This window comes from Panthera uncia (genome assembly GCF_023721935.1).
Source record: "Panthera uncia isolate 11264 chromosome A1 unlocalized genomic scaffold, Puncia_PCG_1.0 HiC_scaffold_16, whole genome shotgun sequence".
NCBI lineage: Eukaryota > Metazoa > Chordata > Mammalia > Carnivora > Felidae > Panthera > Panthera uncia.
This window is the reverse complement of record NW_026057576.1, coordinates 49663844-49689906: the sequence shown is the minus strand read 5'-3', so window position 1 is coordinate 49689906 and position 26063 is coordinate 49663844. Positions and strand designations below refer to the sequence as shown.

Below are 26063 nucleotides of genomic sequence, written 5' to 3'. Positions count from 1 at the left end.
ATTATAAATGATTTAAAATTAAGGAGATAAAGTTAACCAAGATAATAAGTGGCTTTTGTAAAGCATAAAACTGAAAGCACTGAGTGACCAAACTAAATGCTGCCTGCATACTAATATTTCAGGAAGAGAACTGTGGTTTTATATAACTGCCTCACTAAACAGAGTATGAAAATCAAAGACACCTTAATATTAGTCTCTTTAGATTGGAATAGCCTTTCATTGGTAGTGACGCCCGCAAGCTTTTTATTCAAGATTTGTAGGCCACTTTTAATTAGCCCCATATGTGGGTCCTTGTGCTCAAATACTAAAGAGACATAAGAAGTCACAATATGCAATTCAGTAATAGAACAAAAATTGGATGTTTTCAAATCTTACCTATTCAAGCTTTTGTTCATTTTGATGATATTATCCAATTCTTCACTTTTGGAAGAAAAACCAAAACAAAAAAAATCTCACATCAGTAAAAGCCTGTTCAGAGTCAAAGGGCCGGTCCACCTTAAACCCCTGTTTTGGTTAGTTCTCTGGAATACAACACAGGCCCCACCTTTTTCCTCTATGAAAATCTTGTTTATCCTTCAAGGCTCTTTCAAATACCTTTCTCCAAGACATATTTCCCAGGCCTCCAAAGGAATAGAGTCCTCTACATTTTTGGAAACTTTGCTGCATTTTGTTTTTGTTCATCTCCTTTATGACACTTAGACTACTATATTTTGTAATGTAACAACTGCACACTTGTCTCATGATAATGTTTCTGCTCCTACATCTCTCTCTCTTTCACACACACACACACACACACACACACGCTCCACTTAAAATTTAGAACTGTATTTTACAGTGGATTCTCTTCAGTCTTTAATACCGTGTCCTTTATACAATAAATACTTAATACAGGTTTTCGACTGAATCAACAAATATATGTACATTGACTAGTTACAGATTCTATACATTTGCATAATGTACCTGTACAAAGTAGCTATCGGAAAACACCTGTTCATCGGTAAGTCTGGCTACTTTCTTGAATTGTGCTCCTATCTCATTTCAAGTCCACTAAATTTGCTATCTTGTTTCTGTTTTTGAGAACTGCAACTTTCTGGCTGTTTCTTGAGGAACAAACAACCTCTTTAAGCTAAGCCCCTAGGTTCTAGAATATCCCTTAGAGCCACCTGAGCTCAGGTCTTTCCCCCAGGAAGGCAGCCTCAGTGGGTTTCTTGTTCCTGTTTGCTCCTCACAGCATGGTCTCTCTTCAATATTTCTGTCACCACTTTGCCTCCATTTCTCTTGCCTTCCAGTTTTAGATCACAAATCGTGGTTTTTCCTTCTTCCTGCTCTAGAATCACACATTTTCCACAATTTCTCAATGTTCCTCTTGAGTCATCACTGGTACTGACCAGGAAGCCATGGGGCCAAGTAACTCGGTAGTTACATACTCAGGGTCCCATGTCAGGGGTACCTGGATCCCAATCCAGGATTCACCACTTACTGGTTGATGACTCTGGGTGTGTTACCTAATCTGTTGTTGACTCAATTTTTCCATCTGTCCAACAATACAAATTGTACTCACCTGAGAAAAGAATCAATGAGCTAATAATGAGTATAAAGTTTGTAGCATGCTGTCTGGCAAGTCATAAACTTTCAATTAATTTTGGCCATTATAACAAACAGTTCCCAGTCTATTAAATTTTTCATTTAATAAATGCTTGCTATATTTATTTTTTAAACAGCTTTCAGAGACATCAAGACTTTGGCTCAGGCTAGAGAAGTATAGTTCTGAGTCATTCATGTGCTTTGAAGGTGCCTGGCACCACGCACTGCCAGAATAGCCACTGGGCAAGTCCTCTCAGTGACCCTAAAACATGTTACATTAGCAGCCATCACATAAATGAAACGTTTCAAATAATGTTACATATTCAGTGGTAGGATTGAAGGCTGAGGATAAATACTGAAATACAAAAGTTGCTGACCCTGACAAGAATTAACATTCTATCCCTGACACAGTGCCCCACTGTTGTTTCTTGTTGGAAATCCCACCTTCTACCTCTGAGGGTATGACTCTCTCCATATCTCCCAGGATAAGAACAAACCTAAGAATCCTATAAAATTGTAGCCCCAGATCTTTCTGGCTAATGTGAGTCACAACAATGTGATTATCAGAATCTGGGGTTGCTCACGTTTATCACAAAAAAATTGGCATAAATCACGAGAAGACAATCTGTGGCAAATTAAATAAAATGGAGATAATATTCTGAAGAAAGAAGTTGGGCTTTTAAAGTGACCTTACATTGATAAAAGCTTTGAATATTAAATTTCACCATTGCATGTGCAAGAAATTAAATGCTCTTAATCAGATAGGAGTGACAGTCCACTTCACGAAGGAATATCACAAAGAGCAGCTCAGGTGAATGAAGCTAATTCTAGTCCCTACAGATGGCCCATAGTAATGGTCCTTGGGTATGTCAATCCAACAGACATTCCCCTTGGAGGAATGCTTCCAGAGCAGTAACTTCTCCCTGCAAAGAACACATCTTTCTGCGGATTTCGTGCATCGTGACTAGGGAGGGGACAAGACTGACAGTTGTTCCCAGTGTTTCTCTTTGTGCCAAACCATAACTTCCCTTCAGCATCACTCACATATCTCCCTCTCAAACATCCCCACCACTCACCAAAACACTGTCCAATCTCTCTTAAAAACAAAATATTACCTCATAAAAGTAAAGTAAATAGAATTAGAGATCTAGGCACTCAGACAAGAGAAGGTAGAAGTGAAACATTCAGGATACTTTCTGGAGTCCCCACCTGGATGCAGAGCTCCAATTAGTTTTGTGCACAGAAGAGCAATGTGTCACCTCTGTTTCTTCTCTTCAGTTCTTTTGACTGAGACCATGGTCCCCAATCACACTCAGCATTGCATTGCTGACTTCCACCAAGCAATGAGAATTTTTGTAGGCATGGCATTTAAAATATGGAATTTTTATACTCCAGGTCTCTCACTTTTCATTCATTATTTACCAAAATCTATTATATAAGTACCTACATTGCACGAAAGATTCCTGTTAGACACTGCAAATGACTTACGGTGAATAAAACAAAACATCTGCTCTAAGAAACTGAAGAGATGACAGAGAGGGTGAGATGCTGACATAGATACCATGAAACAACATCAATTATGATTAGTTGTTATAACACATAAATAGGGGGTTCAAATAGCTTAGATAAATAGAAGTCACTGGAATGATCTCACTGGATCATTCTGTGAAGACTTCACAGAAGAAGTGATATCTGACCTAGATCTTGAAAAATACGTAGGACTTGGATGGATTGATATGGTGGCCTTGAGGCCGGGAAAGGCTGCTATGTAGGTGGGATGGCATAAACAAAGGCACAATGTCTGGAAACTTCAGAAAGCAAGTGGTTTAATTTTCTATTTCGTGTAGGGTAAATGTGAGGGCAAAGTCAGAAATAACTCTGGAACATTAGGTTGGAACCAGGTTAGCAAAGGTTATATGTAATTGAACGGGCAAGGGGGAGCCAGTGAAGTAGTTGTTCAAGCAGAATTTTAAGAAGTGGCAGTGATGGTTTAGGGGAGAAGAGACTGAGGGAACATAAGTAAATCTGGGTAGCTACTCTAACTTATGATGGTGCCCATGACGGTTTGAACTGGGGTGAGGCCATGTGAGCATGAAGAGAATTTTAGACATTTAATGCATATATGCGTGACACTACATTAAGGGGAAAGACATGGAAGAATGAAGAATGATTCCAGAGAGGTGAGCTTGGCTGAAGGAAAGAACAGAAAGAAGTCAGGAAATAGTGCATTTGGGAAGGAAGGTAAATGTGGCCTAGGACACTCTAAATGAGGGTGCTGGGAAGGCAGAGAAGTTGAGATCTGAGCCAGCAACATAAATACAGGATGAGGACTTGGAACAAGGTCAAAACCACAGACAGCAGAGGTGACAAGGATGAGTACAGTCACCAAAAGACAAAGCAGAAGAAAAGTATCCATAAATGTCAGTGTTGCCCATTTTTCAGGGACACTTACTTAGAGAGACGGACTCTTTCTTCTTTTAAATTATATAAATAGCATTGGAATTTTGTTTATATTTGGAACTTTTAAAGGAACCGGTTAAGCCTTTTTTGAAACATTAAAAAAGAAGAAAAACATAAGCTCAAAGCTCTGAGCTCTTACCCCCTGTTAGTTTTCTGAAGTGAAGTGGCCACTTTGACTATGTTCTCGAGATCCTGACTCCTTCAAATGATGAAAAATAAACACAAGTCAATGACAGTAGAGCTATATTTGAAGTAGCTAGAAATTCTTATTTTTTCAGTAAACAATAGTCCATGTGTTCAGGAGTTACTGACTTTAACTGCATAATGAAATTGTTCTATCATACCAGCTCATGATATAGGGCTGATATGATAGATATCATACACACACACACACACACACACACACACTCACACACACACACACACACACACACACACATACACAAAACACCAGTCATTTCACTGGACATTGGCTCTGGCATCTAATGCTCACTGAAATAACTACAGTGTCTCCTAAACACATTGGCTTCTCCCACATTTCCTTTAAAAAAGGAAATGGAAAAGAAAGTATGGTTAACTGCACAAGTGAACACAGAAGTGTGTTCAGAGGTTTTTCAACTACAGCCAAAGAGCATTAAGGAAGATGTCCAGATGATTAATTAGTCCCTCACATGCAGTCAAAGTATCTGTCTTCTTAGGCTTCCAAAGGGAAAGAAAGTATATTTTAAACTATAGGGTAGGAGGAATCACTTGACACATAGAGTATTTGAATCCACACTGGTGTCCCTAGATCATAAAAAGATCATAAAAAGGGAAAATGCTTACTGGTGTCCCTGTATTTAAGATTTTCAAGACAGTGTTTTATAGAAGGTTAATAGGGTTCTATGAAGAAAGAATTTTGCAGTCAAGTAAATTTGGGAAATATAACCAACTTTCAGAGATTCGGAATATGTGTAAACACATTAAAATTTCTGAGAAGTCCTGTGGTAGAGAACTGTTTTTTTTTAAACGTTTTTTTATTTATTTTTGAGACAGAGAGAGACAGAGCATGAACGGGGGAGGGTCACAGAGAGAGGGAGACACAGAATCTGAAACAGGCTCCAGGCTCTGAGCTGTCAGCACAGAGCCCGACGCGGGGCTCGAACTCACGGACTGTGAGATCATGACCTGAGCCGAAGTCGGACACTCAACCGACCAAGCCACCCAGGCGCCCCATCCTGTGGTAGAGAACTGTTTAATTGTGTCTCCTAAATGTGTTGGCCATTAAACCCTTCTTTCACAGAACATGCATTGACGTCTTGTGGTACATGGGACACAGCTTGGGCAATGCTGAGATACAGTTATACTTAAGTTACTAAGTGGAAGGAAAAGGTGATTCTCCCCAAAGGTAAGGTATCCATGTAACGTATGTTTCAAACTGGGACTCTTCTGAGAGTCAAGGGAGATAATAATAAAAAAAAAAAGTATGTAAGTTTTGAACTTTGAAACATTGGTTGTCACAATGGATAAGATGGTAAACTTACTATTATGTTTTTTACCATAATAAAAAAAATGGTCTATCATATTGATAAATCTATAAAATAGCATCATTCAAAACTAATTTCAAAAATAGTGTTTTTTCTAAAAAATAAAAATATAAAAACAATATAACCACAATAAATACTAAACTAGATGGGATGTGCAAGATAATAGGCATAAATCAGGACTGTCATGGGGAAACCTTACCCAAAGATCAATACAATTTGTGAGTCTTTTCCTGATGATGTGAGTGGAGCTGGATATGGCCTTATTTTGCAGCCAATACTAGCAAAGCCTTTGCAGAACTAGTTCAGTCAAATGACTATATTTCCACCTATTCATTTAAACAACACAACTAGGGACACCTGGGTGGCCTAGTTGGTTAAGCTTCTGACACTTGGTTTTGGCTCGGGTCATGATCTCACAGTCTGTGGGTTCAAGCCCTGCATTGGGATCTGTGCTGACAGTGCCTGCTGGGGAATCTCTCTCCCTCTCTCTCTCTGCCTCTCCCCCCTCCTTCCCTCTCTCACTCCCTTTCTCTCAAAAATAAATAAGTCAACTTAAAAAAATAAACATCTGGGAACGCAAGCTGGTGCAGCCACTCTGGAAAACAGTATGGAGGTTCCTCAAAAAACTAAAAATAGAACTACCCTACGACCCAGCAATTGCGCTACTAGGCATTTATCCAAGGGATACAGATGTGCTGTTTCGAAGGGACACATGCACCCCCATGTTTATAGCAGCACTATCAACAGTGGCCAAAGTATGGAAAGAGACCAAATGTCCATCCACGGATGAATGGATAAGGAAGAAGTGGTATATATATACAATGGAGTATTACTTGGCAATCAAAAAGAATGAAATCTTGCCATTTGCAATTACTTGGATGGAACTGGAGGGTATTATGCTAAGTGAAATTAGTCAGAGAAAGACAAAAATCATAGGACCTCACTCATATGAGGACTTTAAGAGACAAAACAGATGAACATAAGGGAAGGGAAACAAAATAATATAAAAACAGGGAGGGGACACAACAGAAGAGACTCATAAATATGGAGAACAAACAGAGGGTTACTGGAGGGGTGGTGGGAGGGGGGATGGGCTAAATGGGTAAGGGGCAGTAAGGAATCTACTCCTGAAATCATTGTTGCACTATATGCTAACTAATTTGGATGTAAATTTTAAAAAATAAAAAATAAATTTAAATAAATAAATAAATAAATAAATAAACATCAATACAACTGTATCACAGACCTTGGGACAAATGCTGGGAATAGAGAGGTGTTTTCCTTTCTTAAGGGGTTTGATTTTATTCTGTTATCATGTTGAGACAACTTTGGTTGTTTCCCTAATGTAAAGCTAGGGATAGAAAAAAAAAGAATAAAATTCTGTAGGTGCATATAAAAATATTTATTAACCACTATCTCAAAGCCAGCTGGAAAACCGATTTTGTCTATTTTATTATTAATTGTCTTGTACTTTAAGTATGCTAATAAAGCAAACTTCATCATTTCTACAATTACATAGATAGAGATAGAGATCATTATACCTTATATTTCTTTCAGCAGATCTGTTGGCTTCTGTATATACACCTGGTTTATGTGGACATATCTGCCTATATTTTCAAAGTTAAAGATAATGTCTGTTAGATAAGAAAACACTTCTCTGTTAAATATAAATTTTTAAGAAAACATTTATGTTCAAAAATATCACAGTGTGTTGGAGCAATAACTACTTGAGATAACAAACTTTATCTTACTCTTTTGTTTGGCTACAACTCAACCATTTCCTATGTGAAAATCTGGGGTCCAATATAATACTTTTGCAATTTAGTCTGTCTCCTTTAATACATTTTTAACCACTAGATATATCCAGAAACATCTGTTCTAAATATGTTTATGTTCATTTTATTTTAGTCTCCAATCATCAATAAAGCATTTTCATACTTATCTCTTAAGAACCGTTTTTATTATTAGGCAGCAAAGGAATGATTTTTTTTTTCTTAAAGACTTACCTCATTTGAATACGATCGAGAAATATATTTGCTCAGATAAGATAGGAAATATTTTAAATTTCCAACAGGCCCACCACATTGAGAATGATCACATTGAGTTGATAGAATAAAAGCTTATGAAGTTAGGTTCTGTCGCAAGATATGATATAAGGTTTTTCTCTGTTATTTTCCTAAGTATCTGATTGACCTACTTAAACATTCTTGCTTGTTCTCAAGAAACTATATTCAACTATTTTTTGTACTCCTGAGGACATGTGTTAATTACATAGGAAACACTTCCCTTTCATATTCTTTCATTAAAATCATCTTGCTGTGATTAAAGTAATGAGGGTTTAAAACATGCAAGTTGTCCTAATTTTATTTTTAAGATCATTGGGAGAAGAAAGAAATTAAAGTAGTAAAAATGGATTAGACCAATTCCCGTGAAATTTAGATTTTTTTGAATCTATACAAGCTCACTGTTCTAGAGTTGCTGATTTTAGATTAGAATTTAGATAGTACTAAAGGCAATTTATTTAAGGTCCCGTAAAAAAATCTTATTCAAATTCAGATTTAATTGGTCAATACTATAAAAGGAAAAATAATGTAAGTTAGAAAGCTTAAGAAGTTGTTTTAAGAGTATAATTATAACCATTGCACAAATAAAAAGTTATAAATGGTCTATATTTTTAATTAATTCAATGAAAAGGTATTCTCCTGGCTCATTAAAAGGGAAAAAATTATCTTCTCATCTTAAGGACAAAATTTCAAAGATCTTGTGAAGTTTCACTGAACAGAAATTCAGACATAGTTTTTTAACTCAATAGGCTGAACACCTAATGCTACTTAGCCCTGCTGCCCAGTCAGCATTTTCTATCTGAAGTTACCCGCTTTCTGAAGAATAGTTCTAGAATTTTCTTTCATGTTGTCAACAAAAATCACCATCAAAATGCAAAAATACAAAAGAATCAAAGGCAGGCAATCAAGTGGATCTAATGTAGTCAGTCTTCAGTGAAATAACATTTTTTTAAAATCTCACAATAATAACGGAAATGTGCAATGCACAACTTAAAAAACAGCCTGAGACTTTTAAACAGTTTAACATAAACACATGGGAAAACTTTCAGATCTCTGAATTTGTTTGTAAGTATTAATTATAGACTGTCAGAGATTCAAAATGGAAAAGCAAGTCTGTTTTTGTTTTTTTATTTGGAGACAGGTTAATCAGAACATTTTTAAAAATGTAATTGGTTTGAAATAAATTGCAAATTCCTTAGCTAACACAAGACTAAGGAGCTACCCAAAAATATTTCTAACATAAGGGAGAGCTTGAGTAGTAACACAAAGTTGAAGAACATCTTTTATCAGAAAATGTAGCTTTTAATGGGAAACTTAACTAGGAGTAAATATAAACTGTATGTATAGATTATATATATATATATGTTTTCAGTAAAAAAATATGTATAGTTTCTGTGTATTTATATATGTCATTATATATGTATTTATATATGTATTCATGTATAATACTTCAGCTTCTATCTTGAAAGTGTATTTCCATAAGATGGGAAATGGCCATAAGTATTCAAAGGCAAACATAAATACATATTTGTGTCGGCAAATAGAAAACTAGAAAAGCTTTACAAGTGCTTCTTCAGTGAATGTGTGCATAAAACATACCCATGCTTTGCACAAAACAGGTCACAATTCATTTGCTTTCATTTCTATAACTGCTTATTTTGGCCAAGAAATTCTGGAATGCCAGGTCTCACCTATTCTCCCGTCTCTGCTGGTTAGGAGATGAAACAGGAGAAACGGGCTTTGGAGGTATTGGAGGGCGAACAGTTGGTTCCCTTTAAAACAGAAAACAGCAGTTCCTTTCACCATGGAAACATTGTAAATTTTAGCATCTATTAACCAAATGTATTTATTGCCTATATGGAAATAGCTTGTGCATCTTACAACTGCCTCACGCCCCTGGCATGAGGTAGATGAAAGGCCAGAATCTATACCACACTAAACTTTAGAGGAGTCAAATATTTAAATTACAGGCATTTTAAAAGTTCATTTAATCAGATTTTTGGAAACCTCATCCTGTTTTACTATAGTTTGAAATATAATGTCCTTTTAAAAGCTTAATATTTCCTAGACTATCTAGCTCAAGTTGTGGCATTTTGGGTCAGCAGCCCATGAGTGTAGTAAATCATTCTTGGGCATTAACATATAATCTTCTTTAGGAATTATGTCAACCATCAGGCTGCTATGGAAACAGCAAGAAAGGTTTTCAGTTTTACAGACATCAAGAAAAAGTTGACTCAAAGCTCTTAACTAAATCTGGCTTAAATATTGGCAGCACAGGCCAGTTTGCTGCTAGCAAAGCATACATATGCTGTCAGCCTAAACTTTCCAACCCAGAGCCAAGGCGGCTTCTGAGCCAGCATGATTCGATGACCCAGAAATTGCAGACAGGCAAGTATGTACATATTTTGGATGGAGTCAGCAACTTACCCAGGGCATGTCACCCCCCAACCCCACCACTACCACTCCAGTAGCTCCCTATTATCCTCAAGATCAATTCCATACCTAGTAAAAGTACCCTTGTGATCCAGAATCCAGGTACCCCTCTGGCTTCTGTAGCATGCTAGGTGAGCATGTAGGCTCTGGAGTCCAGCTGTCTGAACTGCCTGCTGTATGGTAATGGGCTAACTTGATTCCATCTCTTCATCTATAATAACCCTTCTCATAAGATTGCTGGGGTGTTGTCAGGGCTGAATGAGATCATGCTTTTATTTAATAAACATGTATTGGTAGCTTTCTATGTACAAGGCATTCTACAAAGTGATAATTTCTCTCTTCTCAAAAGGCTTTCAATGCATAAATAAATATATGACAGATGAAGAAAATAAAACAGAGTAAGAGAATATAATATATAGACTGATGGTGCAAGAACACCATTTTATATAAAATGGGAAGGCCTCTCTGTGAAGTGAAATTTGAGCCAAGACCTAAAGGAAATGATAAAATGAGCCATGAGGATATTGGAGGAAGAGCATATAAATATGGGCATCATCAACTTAGAGATGCCATTTGACACTTGAAACTGGACGAGATCACCAAGAGACTCAGTGTAAATGAAGAAACAGAGAGGGCTCAGGGTTCAGCCCTGCAATATTTAGATGTCAAGGGTATGAGGAGGAAACAGCAAAAGAGTCCAAGGAGAAGTGGCCAAAGAGAAAAGAAGAGAAATAGGAAGGTGTAGTGCCCCAGAAGTCAACTGAGGGAAGTCTCAAGCAGGGAGGAACTGGCCATACCAAATGCAATGGACAGATCAAATAAAACAAGGATGGGGAAGTTTCCATGGTTTTGGCAAGATTGTGCTCACTGGTAACGCTGATGAGAGCAGCTTTGATGGAGCAGTAATGAAAAACAACTTTATAGGAGTGTATTTAAGAGAAAATAGGAGACAGAGGTGTTTTGCAGAGAAATGGGTGGCTTCCTGAAGGTTGATAGGTCAAGGAAGGTTACTAGAGTTTGCATACAGGGCGATGAGAATGACCCAGTGAAGGAGTGAAATTTGATGGTGCAGCAGAGTGAGCAGAAAACAATGAGACTTGAGAAGTAAGGGTACCTGAGACACAAGTGAGATGATTGGTTGGTCATAGATGGAAACACAGAGAGCTCTCTCATTTAATCCTCACTGTGATCCCAGAGATAAGTATCATTCTTCTTTCTACCTTATACATGAGAAGACTGAGGCTCAGAAAGTGAAGATAAATATCCCTAATGATACAGCTGGTAAGTGGCAGAGGGAGGAATCTGAACCAGGAAGTTTGGCTCCATAAACCCTCCCCCATGATATCCTAGGGATCTCTGGGCAACACCAGTAGCTCAATGGAGGTTCGTGGCCATTGAATTAAAATAAAACTAGCTGCCATTGTTTTCTCTTGCCATATTCAGCTGCTTAGGGGGCAGAAACAGGTGAAACAGAGAGGTGGATTTAACTAAGCTTATAATTCAGCCAAGTGAGTGCAACAAAGAGAATGAGGGCAAAGGAAGGGAAGGGGGGTATGAGGAAGTGATTATAAGGAAGGACTGTGGGATCTGAGATGCACATGGAGGGAACAGAGGATATGAGGGTAGAGGCAATGTGAAAAATCAGTGGATTGGTGATTGGTGGGGCTGAGGCTGAGAAATTTCTAGAATCAGAGGACTGGAGAGAGTGGGCTGAATGGAGTAGAGACAAAGTAGAAGCAGAATGGAAAAACTTTGAAATGCATATGGTTACTTACAAAGGCAAGATATATGGATAGCTGAGGTAGGGCAAAGGACAAGAATATTGGAGAGGAGATCAAAAAAGTGAGAGGCCAGTTGGGGGAAGGATCCTCCACATGGGTTTGAAAATCACCAAGCATTATGGCAGGAGGCAGGTGTGACAGAGACCATGAGCCTGGTGCCAGAATCTTGAAAGAGGGGTGGTGAGTGACTCTGAGACCTTCAATTGACTGCAATGATGAAGAGAAGCTCATGATGCCATAATTTCAAGGAAGATGGGGTATCTTTAGGGAGGAGAAAGCTAACATTGATAGGAAGTAGCAATGAAGAGCAGACAGGACCTCTCCTCTTCTTCTGGACCCCATGGAAGCAGAGTCTTCTGGAAGAGCTCAACAAACAGATGAGTGCTATTCAAAGACAAGACTGCAGAGCAGCCAGTTTTGATGGTAATAGATGACACATCCAGGGAGGTACTGTGGAAGGTTGAGTGCTTAGGCTGCTGCTAGTTTGGGTCAGGGTCAGTGATGGACAGAGCTCTGTGGGGCTACTCAAGGTGACAAGAAATGATCAGACCGAGCTTCTCATGGGGATCTGTGGCCATAGAGATGGAGGAGGTGATGCAATCAGTCCTAAATCTTTCTCAGCAGAGTGTGATGTGTTAGTGATTGTCTGGGTGATGGGCAGTGCACAGAGTATGGTCAGTCGCCTGCTCCTTGTATTGATGGTGGCATTGAACCCAGGAGAAGGGCCTGCAAAGAATTCGAGCACTGCCTGGCTCACTGTAAGTGCTCACTATACACCTAGTGCTGTGGCTTTTGTTACCCCACATAAACCCAACACTGTAGGTGTTGCACTCCTAACCCTTGCACTCCTAACCACCCTATCACCATATTCCCTCTGTTCTCTGGACTACCTGCTTCTCCCTTTCCCCTGGATACTTCTTCCTGTAGCTTCAGACTTGGCTTAGTCATTACTGTCCCTTGTGGCACCCAAACCTGTGCTGGATACATCCCTATGTCTCCCCACAGCATACCCTCTTTAGGCCCATACCACACTGATCTGGATTACACATAATTTTCTGTCTCCATACTGGGCTGAAAGTTCTTAGAAGTATAGTTATATCCTAAATACTAGGATTGTGTGTGATTTAGGTGCCCAATACAGATGTGCTGAAAGAGGGAATGATTGGATGCATTTCTATTTGTTGAGGAAGGAAATGAGAACTGAAGGGCAGCTTGAAACGTTTAAAACCTGTTTAGGTTTTAAAACCTGAAAAACAATTTACCTAAAAGAATAGTCTCCCCATTCTGGTTTAGTGTTAGATTTTATAATTAGATATTATTTTATATGAAATGCCATAACCTTCTCTTTTCAAAAAATATCCCTGTGTTGGGGATAATGGGATATCACAAGTGATAACGTGTCTTTAGTGTACCTGGGTGGATTCACTGATTATATGCTTTTCTTCCAGGGGTAGATGAAAGAGGTAAGAAGGTGGTCAGTCCTGGGAAATAGTAAGTCTGCACAGGACACTGGATGTCTGAGAACAGGCAGGAGAGAGATAAAAAGATGAAAAGGAGAATTACAAAAAGGAGAAATAGAATGGTGCCAAAGTTTGCCTATGCCAGAATCACACTGATGAAAAGCTAAAGTTCCTCCATGTTAGAATGGCTAAGCCCTCAAAGAGGCAGGTGATATTGACTGGGTATATCTGGGAAGCAGGTATGGATACGGAAGTAGTACACGGTACAGATATGGTTTGGGGACTACCCTGGAAAGAAAAGGTGGGTGTGCAGTTGTGAAGGCCAAGAAAAACAGAGGGGAATATTTATTTCGGAAGGTGCTGCATTTAGAGCCCTGCTGGGCTGGGGCTAGGCAATGCCACATTGACTTCGATTCACCTCAAAGAAGCTTTCATTTGCATCTCCGCAATGACAGCCACAGATGACAGAACCCAAGCCCTTAGGGGCAATGAGAGAAGTCATTCATGCCATGCCAGGAGCTTGATGTAATGCCAAGCCAGGGGATTAAAATGCAAGAGCGAGGCAGGAAGCTGTGGCCCAGAATGTTTGAAGAGAAGGAAACAAGAGACATGCATGTGGAACGATCCTCTTTGAATACCACTGTGAGATGCAATATTTAAGCTTGGATAAGTTGACCCCTGGCTCTACCCCGTCTTTCCTTCAAGCCGACAAGACCTTTGCAGGATCCATGCCACCACATGAGTGACTATAATTGTAAGGAATAACTTCTGGGAATAAAAGAGACAGCTTTCATAAGAAATGGGAAAACTTGCAGATGAGCCCGAAGGCCAGAGCTAATAGAAATGACATCATGAAGCAGTTTATATTACTTCTTTTTCTTGTGCTGCTACAAAAATCACTTCTCTTCATCATGGCTTTTTTGCAAAACATGCCTGGCTCTGGGACTTCTGTCTGCACACTCTCGTGAAAAGCATTTCATTACTACAGCACATGCCTAGATTGAAACAAGAATAATCGACTCTAACATTTAACTGTGAGTTTTGTTTTCAACTTCCATCATGCTTAGGCTTTGTTTTTCACACACTGAATTTTTATTCCCACAAAGTGACAAAGGAGATGGAACTTCTAGTTTTTGAGTTTCAGTACCATACTAACTTGGTCAAGCTCTCACAAGCATTATTTTATTCCATTCATACATCTATCTCATGGAGTATGTTTTGTTTTTTGTTTTGTTTTGTTTTGTTTTGTTTTGTTTTGTCTTTCGATGAGTCCCAAAGGTTAAGTAATCTGCCCTACGTCACGGTGCTAGTACGTAGTTCAGCCAGCCAGGGTTTCAGCTTAGTTTTTCTGATGTTGAATCTCATGTGTTATTCTCTAGATCATACTGGATCAGACCAATACCAATACACCAGTATTCCCAGTGAAAATCTAATAACAATATGTTGTCATGCATTACTTTCTTGCCCAAGGAAGGAGTCATTAGCTCAACAAGCATTTATTCCACAAATGCCCCAGCTTTAATATTAGGACACATAGCAACATATGAGCAAAACTGGGCATTCAAAAGCTAGAAAAGATGTGGTCCCTGATCTCAAAGAGCTTATAGAACGTAAGGCACATGTTCAAAAGAATGATTACTATAATGAAGTCTCACTTCCTAGTGGCCAGGGGCCATTTCAAGAAACCATAACACAGCAATAGAGCATGCACCTTCCTCAAAATTCCAGAGACCTACGTTTTAGACTAGCTTTGCCACTAACTCAGTTGGACCCTAGAAAGAGGGCTGATTCTCTGAACCTCTGCTTCTTTATCTACAAAAGGAGAAGATCTGTCCAGATCTGTGGCTGGCAAACCACTACATGACTGTGGGAAGGCAGAGTTATTACAAGGCATCCTTAATTCCACCAAGCCCCAAGTACTTGCTATAGACTAAGCACCTTGCACATTGATATACTGCACTTTCCAAATGTATGTAGATGTGGTTGTGGTTAATACAATTTAAATTAACATAATTTAATTGCTCTATAAGAAAATATGTAAACTTTAGCTAGCCAATAGACACAAAGAGACAGAAATTTTAACTATTGTTAAATTCATAGCAACTTTTGGTCCCTAGATATTTTCTCAAAGACATAATAAGAACAGTCCAATTACTATCAGGTGAAGTTCTAAAATTTTTTAGCATTGAAAAAGAGTCTACTCCAGGGGCCCCCTGAGTGGTTCAGTCAGTTAAGCATCTGACTCTTGATTTTGGCTCAGATCATGATCTCACAGTGGTGAGATCAAGCCCCATGTCGGGCTCTGCACTGAGCATGGGGCTTGCTTAAGATTCTCTCTCTCCCTCTCCTTCTGTCCTTCCCCTGCTTGTGCATGCTCTCTCGTGCGCACGCTCTCTCGCTCTCTCGCTCTCTTGCTCTCACTCTCACTGTCTCTCAAAAAAAAAATCTATTTAAAATGAATCATAGACCTGTGTATAAAACATACAAGTATAAAACTCTTAGAAGAAAAATCTTTGTGGCTGTGGGTTAGGCAGAGGGCTCTCAGATATGACACGAACAGCACAGTTTACTAAAAAAATAACAATAACTTGATAAACCGGACTTCATTAAATAAAAACTTTTGCTCTTCAAAAATACATTGTTAAGAGAAGGATTTTTCTCCCAAGCCACATTGGGAGAAAAATACATGCAAATCACATATCTGACTTAGGACTTGTAAGCAGTACATAAGTTTTTAAAACTCGCAAATATACGGTAAGGAAACAAACCACCCATTGAAAAAATAGGCCAACGATTTGAACAGATATTTAACCAGATGTACAGACGACAAATAAACGAATGAGAAGATTCTTGACATCACTTGTCTTTAGGGAAATGCAAATTACAGCCAGGATGAGATGCACTCCACACATATCAGAATGGCTAAAATAATTCTTTTAAAAGCTGACAGTACTAAGTAATGTTAAGGAAGTGAAACAACTTGAACTCTAAGTAATATTAAGGAAGTGAAACAACCAGTGTGTTGCTGGTGGGGTGCAAAATAGAATAGTCACTTTAAAAACTGCTCAGGGGCGCCTGGGTGGCTCAGTCGGCTAAGTGTCCGACTTCGGCTCAGGTCATGATCTCACTGTCCGTGGGTTCGAGCCCCGCGTCGGGCTCTGTGCTGATGGCTCAGAGCCTGGAGCTTGTTTCAGATTCTGTGTCTCCCTCTCTCTGACCCTCCCCCGTTCATGCTCTGTCTCTCTCTGTCTCAAAAATAAATAAACGTTAAAAAAAAATTTTTTTAAATAAATAAATAAATAAATAAAAACTGCTCAGAAGTTTCTTATAAAGTTAAACAAATGCTTACCATATGACCTAGCAATCCCACACACCAAGAAATAGGTACACACGAAAACCCATATGTGAACTCTTAGAGCCTATGAAAACAACCTGAATTTCCTTCACCAGTTGAATGGGTAAATGAACTGTATAGCTCGAAATAATGGAATACTACTCAGCAATGAAAAGGAATAAGCTACTGATACACGGAACAGCATGGATGAACCCCACATCCATTGTGCTAAGTGAAAGAGCCATATTCAAAAGGCTATACATACTGTGATTCCATGTATCTAATATTCCGTCTATTTCTGACAGAGGAAGAAGAAAGATCAGAGGACAAAGCAGTGCCCCCAAGTGTGCAGACACTCTTAAGTAAAATGTGGGCCCTTGCACACACCCCTCACCCACTTTTCCCACTACCCTCCTCCTACGTTCTTGGAAGCCTAGTCTATGCCACAGTATGCTCCTGTCACTTACACTATACCACACCTAGGACTCTCTCCCTCCCAGTCTTCTTCCTCCAAAGCCATCCCCTATTCATGAAATTCAAGCCACCATCCTTCAGCCTGTCCCAATTCTGCTCAGTTTTACCAGGAAAAAAACATGATTTATGTAATTGACACTAAGATTTGAATCGCCACAGACAGCCCCTTTAATCTCTCAGAATTTTCATGGCTTTTAGAGGTGAGATTTACAATCTCTATTTGATAGACCTTCAGACAATACTACTACAGGGTGAAATCACTTTTTTAAAAAAATCAAACTGTTTTTATGGCTGGGACAGAGGGAGCTGTAACCTGGAGGGTGATGGTTTCGGCAGGACACTTGCCCCTCCATACCCTGATTCTCACAGCTTTTTCCTTGCTCCTGCTTCTGAGTCTGAGGGTTTGCCGCTTCATCATAGTTCAAGGAGCAACCTGGGGCAGCAATAGAGGCAACAGGGGCTCCAAGGGAGCAGGGGTGGTGAATCTGATGGGGGGTGGGGAGCAGGGATGTCTTTGATGGTTGTTGTTTGAATGCATGAGTTACTTAAAACTAGCATTAGGAGAGCAGAGCCTGTCTATGTTGACTTCATATGACTGAGGAAAAAGCAACTTTCTGCTAAATAAAGCTTAAGCCCTCCACTGGCACATTTTTAATTTGCTTTCTTTTCATTCTATTCAAATGACACACTTCAAAAATAATAAACCTTGATTCAGGTTAACATTTTCATTATTTTGAATGTCCAGAAGGGCTATTTGTAGGCATTCAGATTAGATTTTAAAATCACTGTAGTTTGATATTTTACTAAGAGTTTTAGAATCTTAATTTTTGCAAAACAGATTCTAATTAAAATAAAGACTTTTGTTGGGATACAAATGAAACATATAGATTTAATTTACCATGACAACAAACTTTGCAGAGGGTCTGGTACCAATAGAGTTAAAAATGTAGCAGTATAATTAGAAGGGTTACATTTTACCATTTATAGTTACACACAGAAAAATATAACTGTAGTTGCCATGGCAACTCACATCTCAATCAGGATTTTCTTTCCTCCTTCAACTCTACCAATCAACTCACTGACAATAAAAGCCACTGAAGAAGAGGTTGAACAAATACAGATGAGAAATTATAAAAGTACATAGCAAGCATTTAACTATGTGGTAATTTCCTAGGGAAATTTCTTAGGTGTGTTTCCACTATTTTAATTTTATCGGAAGCTATGTATTTTCTTCTCTGTCTTCTGAAACAATTCCAGAAAAAAACAGATTGGTGTTTTGGTAGTGGTGGTGGTGGTGGAATTGGCTTCATCGGTGGTCCTGAATCGCCATAATGGGTAACATCATAAACATTCTTATTGTCTGTTCAGAAACTACCTTAATTCAGCTTCACTAAGTTTCTTAAATGAGCTCCACATGTCATTTAACCACGGGCTCTCTAAGTCACATAAAAACATAGGAACACTTGAATGTATCATAAACAGAATACAAACATTGAACAGTTGGTTCTGAAATTGGAAGTAACTTCAACATCAACTTCCTAGAAATGCTGTGCCCATATTTCATTATGATGTGACTGAATATCTCCCATGAATGGAGTCTATTATCCATGCCCTGGCTCAAGGCTGGCAAAGGTTATCTCATCGATCTTGTGAAGGACTCAAAAATGAGGAAAAGTTTAACAACTTGAAAACTGAAGGCATACACTAGCGATTGCTAACAAATTGCTTTCTGATTCATATTCAAAAAGCAGAAAGTGGGAAAGGCAGACTTCACTGGCTCTTACCTAATAATTATCCACAGCGATGACATTTGTACTTTCTATGATATATATCACAATCTCAAGCACAGCCAGAGCTCAAATTACACAATAGCAAAGCATTAACACAAAAAAGAAACATGATATTCTGAAAAGGTACCTAAGCTTATCACAAATTATAAATGTATATCTATAAATGGTTATCTAGACATTTTTCGAAATGACATTGAATTTGTAATTACTAGATTTCCTGCTATGACTAAACATAACTGATAAAGAAGAATGCAGAGAATGCTTCTTGGATAGAAGTCCCATAGTTCTATACACACACACACACACACACAAACATACACACACGGACACACACACCATGCTCTCTGGTATTAGAACATTTACCCCTCCTCTCCTTTCTTCTTGGAATGGTTCCACCCCTACCTCATCTCTGTACCTAGCTTTCTCTTGGTTACTCTTTAAGGTTTACCTTAAGCATCTCTTTTAATCCTACTATACCTCGAACACATTCTCTACTGTCTCCCTCTCCTTGGTCCACATATTTTGTGGCTATTGCAACTTCTGTGTTTATCATACCCTCAGGGACTCACTCTTAACTAGGGCCAGTCTTCATGTTTAGTACTCCTGGCTCAAACTGACTTCCTTATACACTTTGTCTTTCTTGAAATTGGGACTAGGTCTTACACATCTCTGTATTCCTGGCTTTTAGCAAAGTGAGCTCCTAGCATTTAGTCAGAGATCAACAATTGTTTTGGAAAGACAGAGAGACAGACACAGACACAGAGACACAGATACAGACAGGGGAAGTGAGGGGAGATTATATATGTATTATATATATATATATATATATATATATATATATATATATATATACACATATATATATATACACACACTATATATATATAATTAATATAATATAAGCTATATATTATATATATATAAACACACACACACATATATACAGTCCTCATAATTTAAGCATATAGAATAAAGCCTAACAACAAAAAGATAAATATGATAATGGGTTGAGGGAATCCCCTATTTTGTAGTTACTGAGAAACATTACAATACATTTATCAATATGTACTTATTGATAAGTTACTATGGATGAAGTCATACAGATGACTCAAAAAATTATAAGACGATGCCATCTAGCTAAGTACACCATGAAAATAAGTAATGTTCTAAGGTCATGCACAATTAATTGCCAAGTGAGAATTGCAGACAATAAGCTTTCTGAATTCAGATGACAAAAACAACCTCGTGGGCTGAGAAGGGTATGTGGTGGAAGTAAGATTCATACCAGACTTTGAAGGATGATTGATTTTGGATGTAGAATGTATCCATTCACTCTGCCTCGCCACAACCAACCTCGTATTACACTTCATCTTTACCATGTAATTGCACTAGTTACAGTCTCATTTTCTGGTTCTTCCCTCAACCCCTTATGTGTAGACACACATCAAAGTTCCACTTTCATTGTCTTCAAATTTAGTATTTTCTCCATAGGTAACTTCACTTGGAAGATACCATATTTAAAATCTCTGGGATCATTCCCAAACCTGGATCTCTGGCACCAGCCTCTTACCTGAGCACCTCCCTCATTTCTCACTGTTCGGTAATTACCTCCACAAATATAACCAACCTCTTACCTGAGCACCTCCCTCATTTCTCACTGTTCGGTAATTACCTCCACAAATATATCCTTTCAGTATCCCAGACTGTACCTGCTCAAATCAATGACAGCCTCTTAAGACCAATTGTGTATCCCATTCTGCTCCTGTTTCTTCCTGTACTGATCGGTGGCATCACTACACTTAAAATATCACCCTGGGCTTGAAAACTTAGTATTATGTAATTCCTCTCTTTCCCCCAAATGCCACACCTCTTTCAGGACCTTTTCCCTGAACCCCCTTCTAGAAGCTTTCCCCACCACATCAGAGCTCCCAGAGAATGTTGATGCTTTTCTTATGATACCATAGCTGATCTTGTGTTGTGATTATTTGTGCATCCATATTATCCAACTTTGAGAGCCATAAAGGACCCCAAACCCCTGCGGCCATGCTGCTGAGGGCATCACCTGGACAGGAAAGCCCCCTCTGTGAATCTCCTTTTCTTTCAGAGTTCCCTTGCCCTCCTTCCCTTCTGAATGGCAGCTCCTGTGCAGTTGTTTTGGAAAGTTTTATGCCCAGAGTGACTGGCTCCCCAGGCAAACCCGTCAAAGCACCATCCAAATAAGGCTCGGAGTGTGCAACTGCCCCCCAGTGGTCATATTTTTTTTCTCGATCAGCATCCAGATCCCTCAAAATCACTATGATGACTATTGAATAAGAGAAATACAGGAGATAGACCAGTGACAGTTTTGATGATTTAAGTGTGGATGACTGAATGTTTATATTATTGTGACACAAAATAATTTTATGTTATAAAAGGTAGGATAAAGTGCCTCTCAAAGAGTAACTATATCATCAAGTTTGGTGGTGGGGATGAGATTCTCTGAGGAGAGCCTGGCACAGCAAAGAGAGAACTAGACCACCCACACAAATAATGAATATAAAACTGAGGAGTGGAGGTAAGAGGGGAGAGGAGAATGTGGGGGTGGGGGGAGAAAAAGAGAGATGGAAGAAAGAAGGCATGAGAGGCTACTGAGCAAAAGAGCAACTGAATCAGGCCTGTAGAGAAATGTCAGCCAAGAAGAAATAACCAATAACAGGTGTGGTCAAAGAACTAAAGAACAGGAATTTGTAAAATCACATTTGACCTAGTTTGGTCTGGGCTTCTACAATGGACTGTTAGCAGTTCATTTTTATTAAAATCTTATACAAGTGGTATTAGGACAAATCAAGGCGGGAAGATGCCGTCTCCTATACCTGAGTTAGTGTGAAGCAGACAGAACAGAACAGACATGAGTCAGAAGTGATATTCTGAAGAGAAACTAAATGAAAATATGGCCACAGGAACATAAGGGCCCCAACTGGCGGAGAAGATAGGATTCTAAGCAGACATGACCTTATACGCTAAGGGTCTATAGAAGGTATGGTGCATTTAAAACCAATTACCTTACTAGAACAGAGAGCAAAGTGGAGTTATGAGGGATGGAAGCCAGGGAATAGCAGGCGGTCAGTGCTAAGGATGGGAGTCTTTATTTTAAGAACAATGATAAGTCATATTTTTCTTTAGGAGGGTGACATGTTTCAATTACCTTTTATAAATATCACTTGGGCAGCTGTGTGGAGAAGAGATCAGGGCAGTGGGTATCAGGGTGGATGAAGGGAGAATATCCAGGTAGCTACTACTGGAGTCCAAAGGAGATATGATGAAAAAAATGAAGGAGGTATATGGATGCAAGAGTCATTCTGGAGCTAAATTGATAAGATTTACTAGATGGATTGGATATTGATGATTAAGCAAAGAAAAATGTGAAAAATAAGTTCAAGTTTTCAAGAGTGTCAACAGGCTGAAGGATAATGTTATTAATTAAGATAGAGCATCAGGTTAGTGTGAAAAATTATGAATTTCCTGTTAGGTTTGCAATGCTTTTGAAAAAGTTAAATGAAGGTGTTGAGCAGGCAGTTGGCTATCTAAAGTAACTCAGAGAAGAGGTGTGGAGTGGATATAAATGAAGGAGTTAAGAGCACACACATGGCCATTGAAGCTTTGGGCATGGGTGACCTGTGGAGGGGCAAAATACAGAATGAGAGGAAAGGAAGTACTTTGAGGTTTTAGGAGCATCAACAATTAAGGATTGGTAAAGGATGAGATAGTAAAGGAGACTGAGAAAGAATGGTTAAAGAAATGAAAGCCAGGAGTATATTTGGGATGGGGGATGGGGGGGGAGGAGAAGTTTCTCAAAAGATAGAAGAGAAATATCCTAAAGGCAAAAACAGCCAGTGATGCCTTTTGAAAGGTCAAGTAGTCACAGAGGCTGATATGTCAGCAAGAATTTATCAGAAGGTCATTAGTGACCTTGAGGAGAGCTGTTTCTGTGAACTAATGATGATGAGAACCAGAAAATAAAGATGGCAAGTATCATCAATTTTTCTGAAAATTTTGGTTGTGATGAAGAGATCAGGTGCCTGTCAAATGAATTTGTGTAATTAGGCTATTAATTTTTAAGAAGTTTATATTTTAAGGTGAAAGGGGTTTGAACATGGAAAGAGAAGGAAACCAGTGAAGCAGGGATTTGATCACAGAGGTAGGAGGAGAGACAGATGACAGTAACAGGGAAGAGCAATTATAAAAGCTAAAATCTTGATTCAGTCTTAATTAAAATGAAAAGAAATTATAAGTTCTGGGGGAACTGGATAAGAAGATTTCAAAAGAAATAATCTTGTTGATGTAGCTTGGTCATTCAAAATGCTATGCTGGTTGTTTCCCTTCTGACAAAAGAAGGTAGAGGAGGTCAGAGTATATTTTTATCCCAATGACCAAGGAGCTGCCTTAGAAACCAGCTAGAAAAGTTTTGACTTAAGTTCCAAAATTTACATGCTATGTCTTATTATCATGAATTATAACTTCTCTCTTTAATCTTATTTTTTTTTAAAAAAGGCAAGAGGCTTTCAAAGATATTTAACTCTTAACTCCAAAATTCTGTTTGATCCCCAGATCTTAACCTCTCACCATAAAACTAATGTATATCATACATAAAATGATACCTGTTTGAAAAAATTCCTTTTTTCTCTCTGTTTGGTATAATATATGGTTATTTTAGAAAATTAAATTCTCTCATTTAATCTCTAATTGAACTCACCAGTCTCATGCTAATTGATACAGAATTACATGCAGCTATAGTTATAGGTGTAGATACAGAAATAGATATAGACATAAACACAGTCTTATATAGTCTTAGCTATCGATAGATGTATACATATAAATATAGATAAAGGTGTGATATCATGGGTTCTTCTGCTGACAAAAAAGCTTGACTACCTTCTTAAGGCAGCTTACATCAAACCTGTAATAGATTTTAATCCAAATACAATCCCAACACAAATTTTAATCTAAACACAAATAAGTTTGATTTTTCCATATTCTGTAAGTCAAGAAAGGAACAACTGGGGGAATGGGAATGATCCATGGTGTCAAAGGCTACGGAGAGGTCAAGGGGGGAAAAGGTTGAAGAAAAGGACTCACTTCCACAATGGCTGGGAAGTCTGGAGGTCTTTTCAAATGTGCTGCAAAGACAGGGGTGTGTGAGAGAAAATGAAATCTCTGGGAAAGATTTGGTGATGGGAAAAATGAAGGTTCACAAAATGAACAGAAAAGAGAGTAAGAGTGTTAGTATTAAGGGGTAATTCTGTTACAGAAGACATGAGAAAGGGAAAAGAGCGGAGGAGACAAGTGTATAAGTGAGGGATGAGGGAAATAAGGTTAGCACTGAGCTATTAGCTAGTATTAAAAACCATAGTCCCCCATTTTTATATTTTTGACCTATTTTCATTTTCTTTGTGTTCTTCTGGGGACAAAGATTTCTTTTTTAAGCCTTTGCTTCTTTTATCATTTAATGATTGCTTCTATTTTTCAGCTTTCACTAAAAAGGCTCTTTTTCAGCCCTAGGAATACACTGGCATTAAAGGTGAGAAACAGAAGCTTACTCTGAGCTCTTCCAAAGAAAAGCATTTTAGAAATCAAAGACATTGCTGTATTGTTATTATTCCCTCCTTCCCCTGAAAGCTTGGCATGACATTAGCTCTGATCCTCAAAGAGAAATCTTTCAGTTTAGCCATTATATTAATAATCTGTGCCTCTAAAAAAAGGAATGGATAGCTAAATTGATCAACCTAGTCCAATAATCTTCTCTTTCCCTTAGTTCTGGTGCTATGGACCTAATCCAGGAACCAGAAATAGGAGCATTGTGACTCATTTTATCTTCCATGTAAATTACATCCAGCAATGCATAAATTGTAAGGGCATATAGCCAAGCACTACCAGTTCTATGCAAACAGAGATCCAGAAGCTCAATGGGCATTGAAAGCATGAGATAGTAACTCATGAATAATCCTTCTGTATTTTTACACAGTTATATAACCAGTTTCTAATTGTAATGATAATTTACATTAATATTGGAATAATACATAGAAGATGAACATAAGTTTTTGGAGATAATAAATATTTCTAAGTACCAGTTATTATCTATTAAGACAAAATTGGATGGGTCTTAAAATACTCAGGAAACAATAGTAACTACCAAAACTCCTAGTTAATATCCCCCCACTTCGGTAGCTCCATGAAAGGTATCACTCATAAAGAGAAAGCTAACTGCCTGAGGGGAAAGAAGGTTATAAACTAGAAACATAATCCATATTTGGCAGTTCATATAATTGGAAGTCACCTATAGATGAGGAGGCTTAAAAAGAAAATATTTTAACAGATAAGTTAGATGTAATTCCAAGTTGTGATTGTTCAACATGTTTAATAGTTATGCATATATGAATAATATAAAATATATGTAAATATATTTTCTGCACAGCAGATGAAAATTTTGGGAAATAAAACAATCTAATACTAAACACGCACATTGTTTAATAAACTCTTGTTTCCAATTGTTGAATTGGAAAAGTAAGACCCATTGGAACATGGAAATGTTTGGTGGAGATATTCTAGGGGCTGATTCCATAAAAACAATTTTGGATCCCCTAAAGCAAAACCAAATCGGAGACTTATTTTTCTTTGTGTGGTAGAGATGGCATAGACTGTAGGAGTTCTCCACATGTGTCTGCTTCTTTGAAGGTCATGGTAAGCTCCATTTTTGTGCACTGACATACCCCCAGATCCTAGAACAATATCTGGCACACAATAATCACCCAATAAGTTAAATGATTGTTGACATTCCTAGCATGGATTTTGTAGAACAAGGTGCCCTCCACACGGTCTATAATTTTAGTTACAATTATTGCTAGCGACAAAACATTGAAGTATAAACAACCCTTTTATCCCTTAAAGTTTACGGAGAACTTGTCAGTCATATCCTCACCCAGTCATACGGGTTCATCACAGCCTGGAGGCAGTGGTACACTGGGAGCCCATAGCAGAGCCCAGCCTGGTGCTGGACTCCGTTCTCTCCTCTGCTGCTTGTATGGGTTGAATTGTGTGCCCCCAAAATTCATATGTTGAAGCCCTAACCCACAGTGCCTCAGATGCAACTTTATTTGGAAATAGGGACAACGCAGATGTAAT

At 38.4% G+C, this 26063-nt stretch overlaps 1 protein-coding gene across 4 annotated transcripts in view; it reads right to left on the bottom strand.

Annotated features, from left to right (window-relative positions):
- Positions 1–26063, bottom strand: part of SCEL (sciellin) — a 169157-nt gene that overhangs the window by 52635 nt on the left and 90459 nt on the right. For all 4 annotated transcript variants that reach the window (XM_049647099.1, XM_049647100.1, XM_049647102.1 and 1 more), the window contains 4 exons: positions 9325–9405; positions 7112–7177; positions 4184–4243; positions 376–420 (listed from right to left, as the gene is read on the bottom strand). In XM_049647099.1, the coding sequence (XP_049503056.1) occupies positions 376–420; positions 4184–4243; positions 7112–7177; positions 9325–9405 (252 nt within the window). The remainder of the gene's footprint in view (positions 1–375; positions 421–4183; positions 4244–7111; positions 7178–9324; positions 9406–26063) is intronic.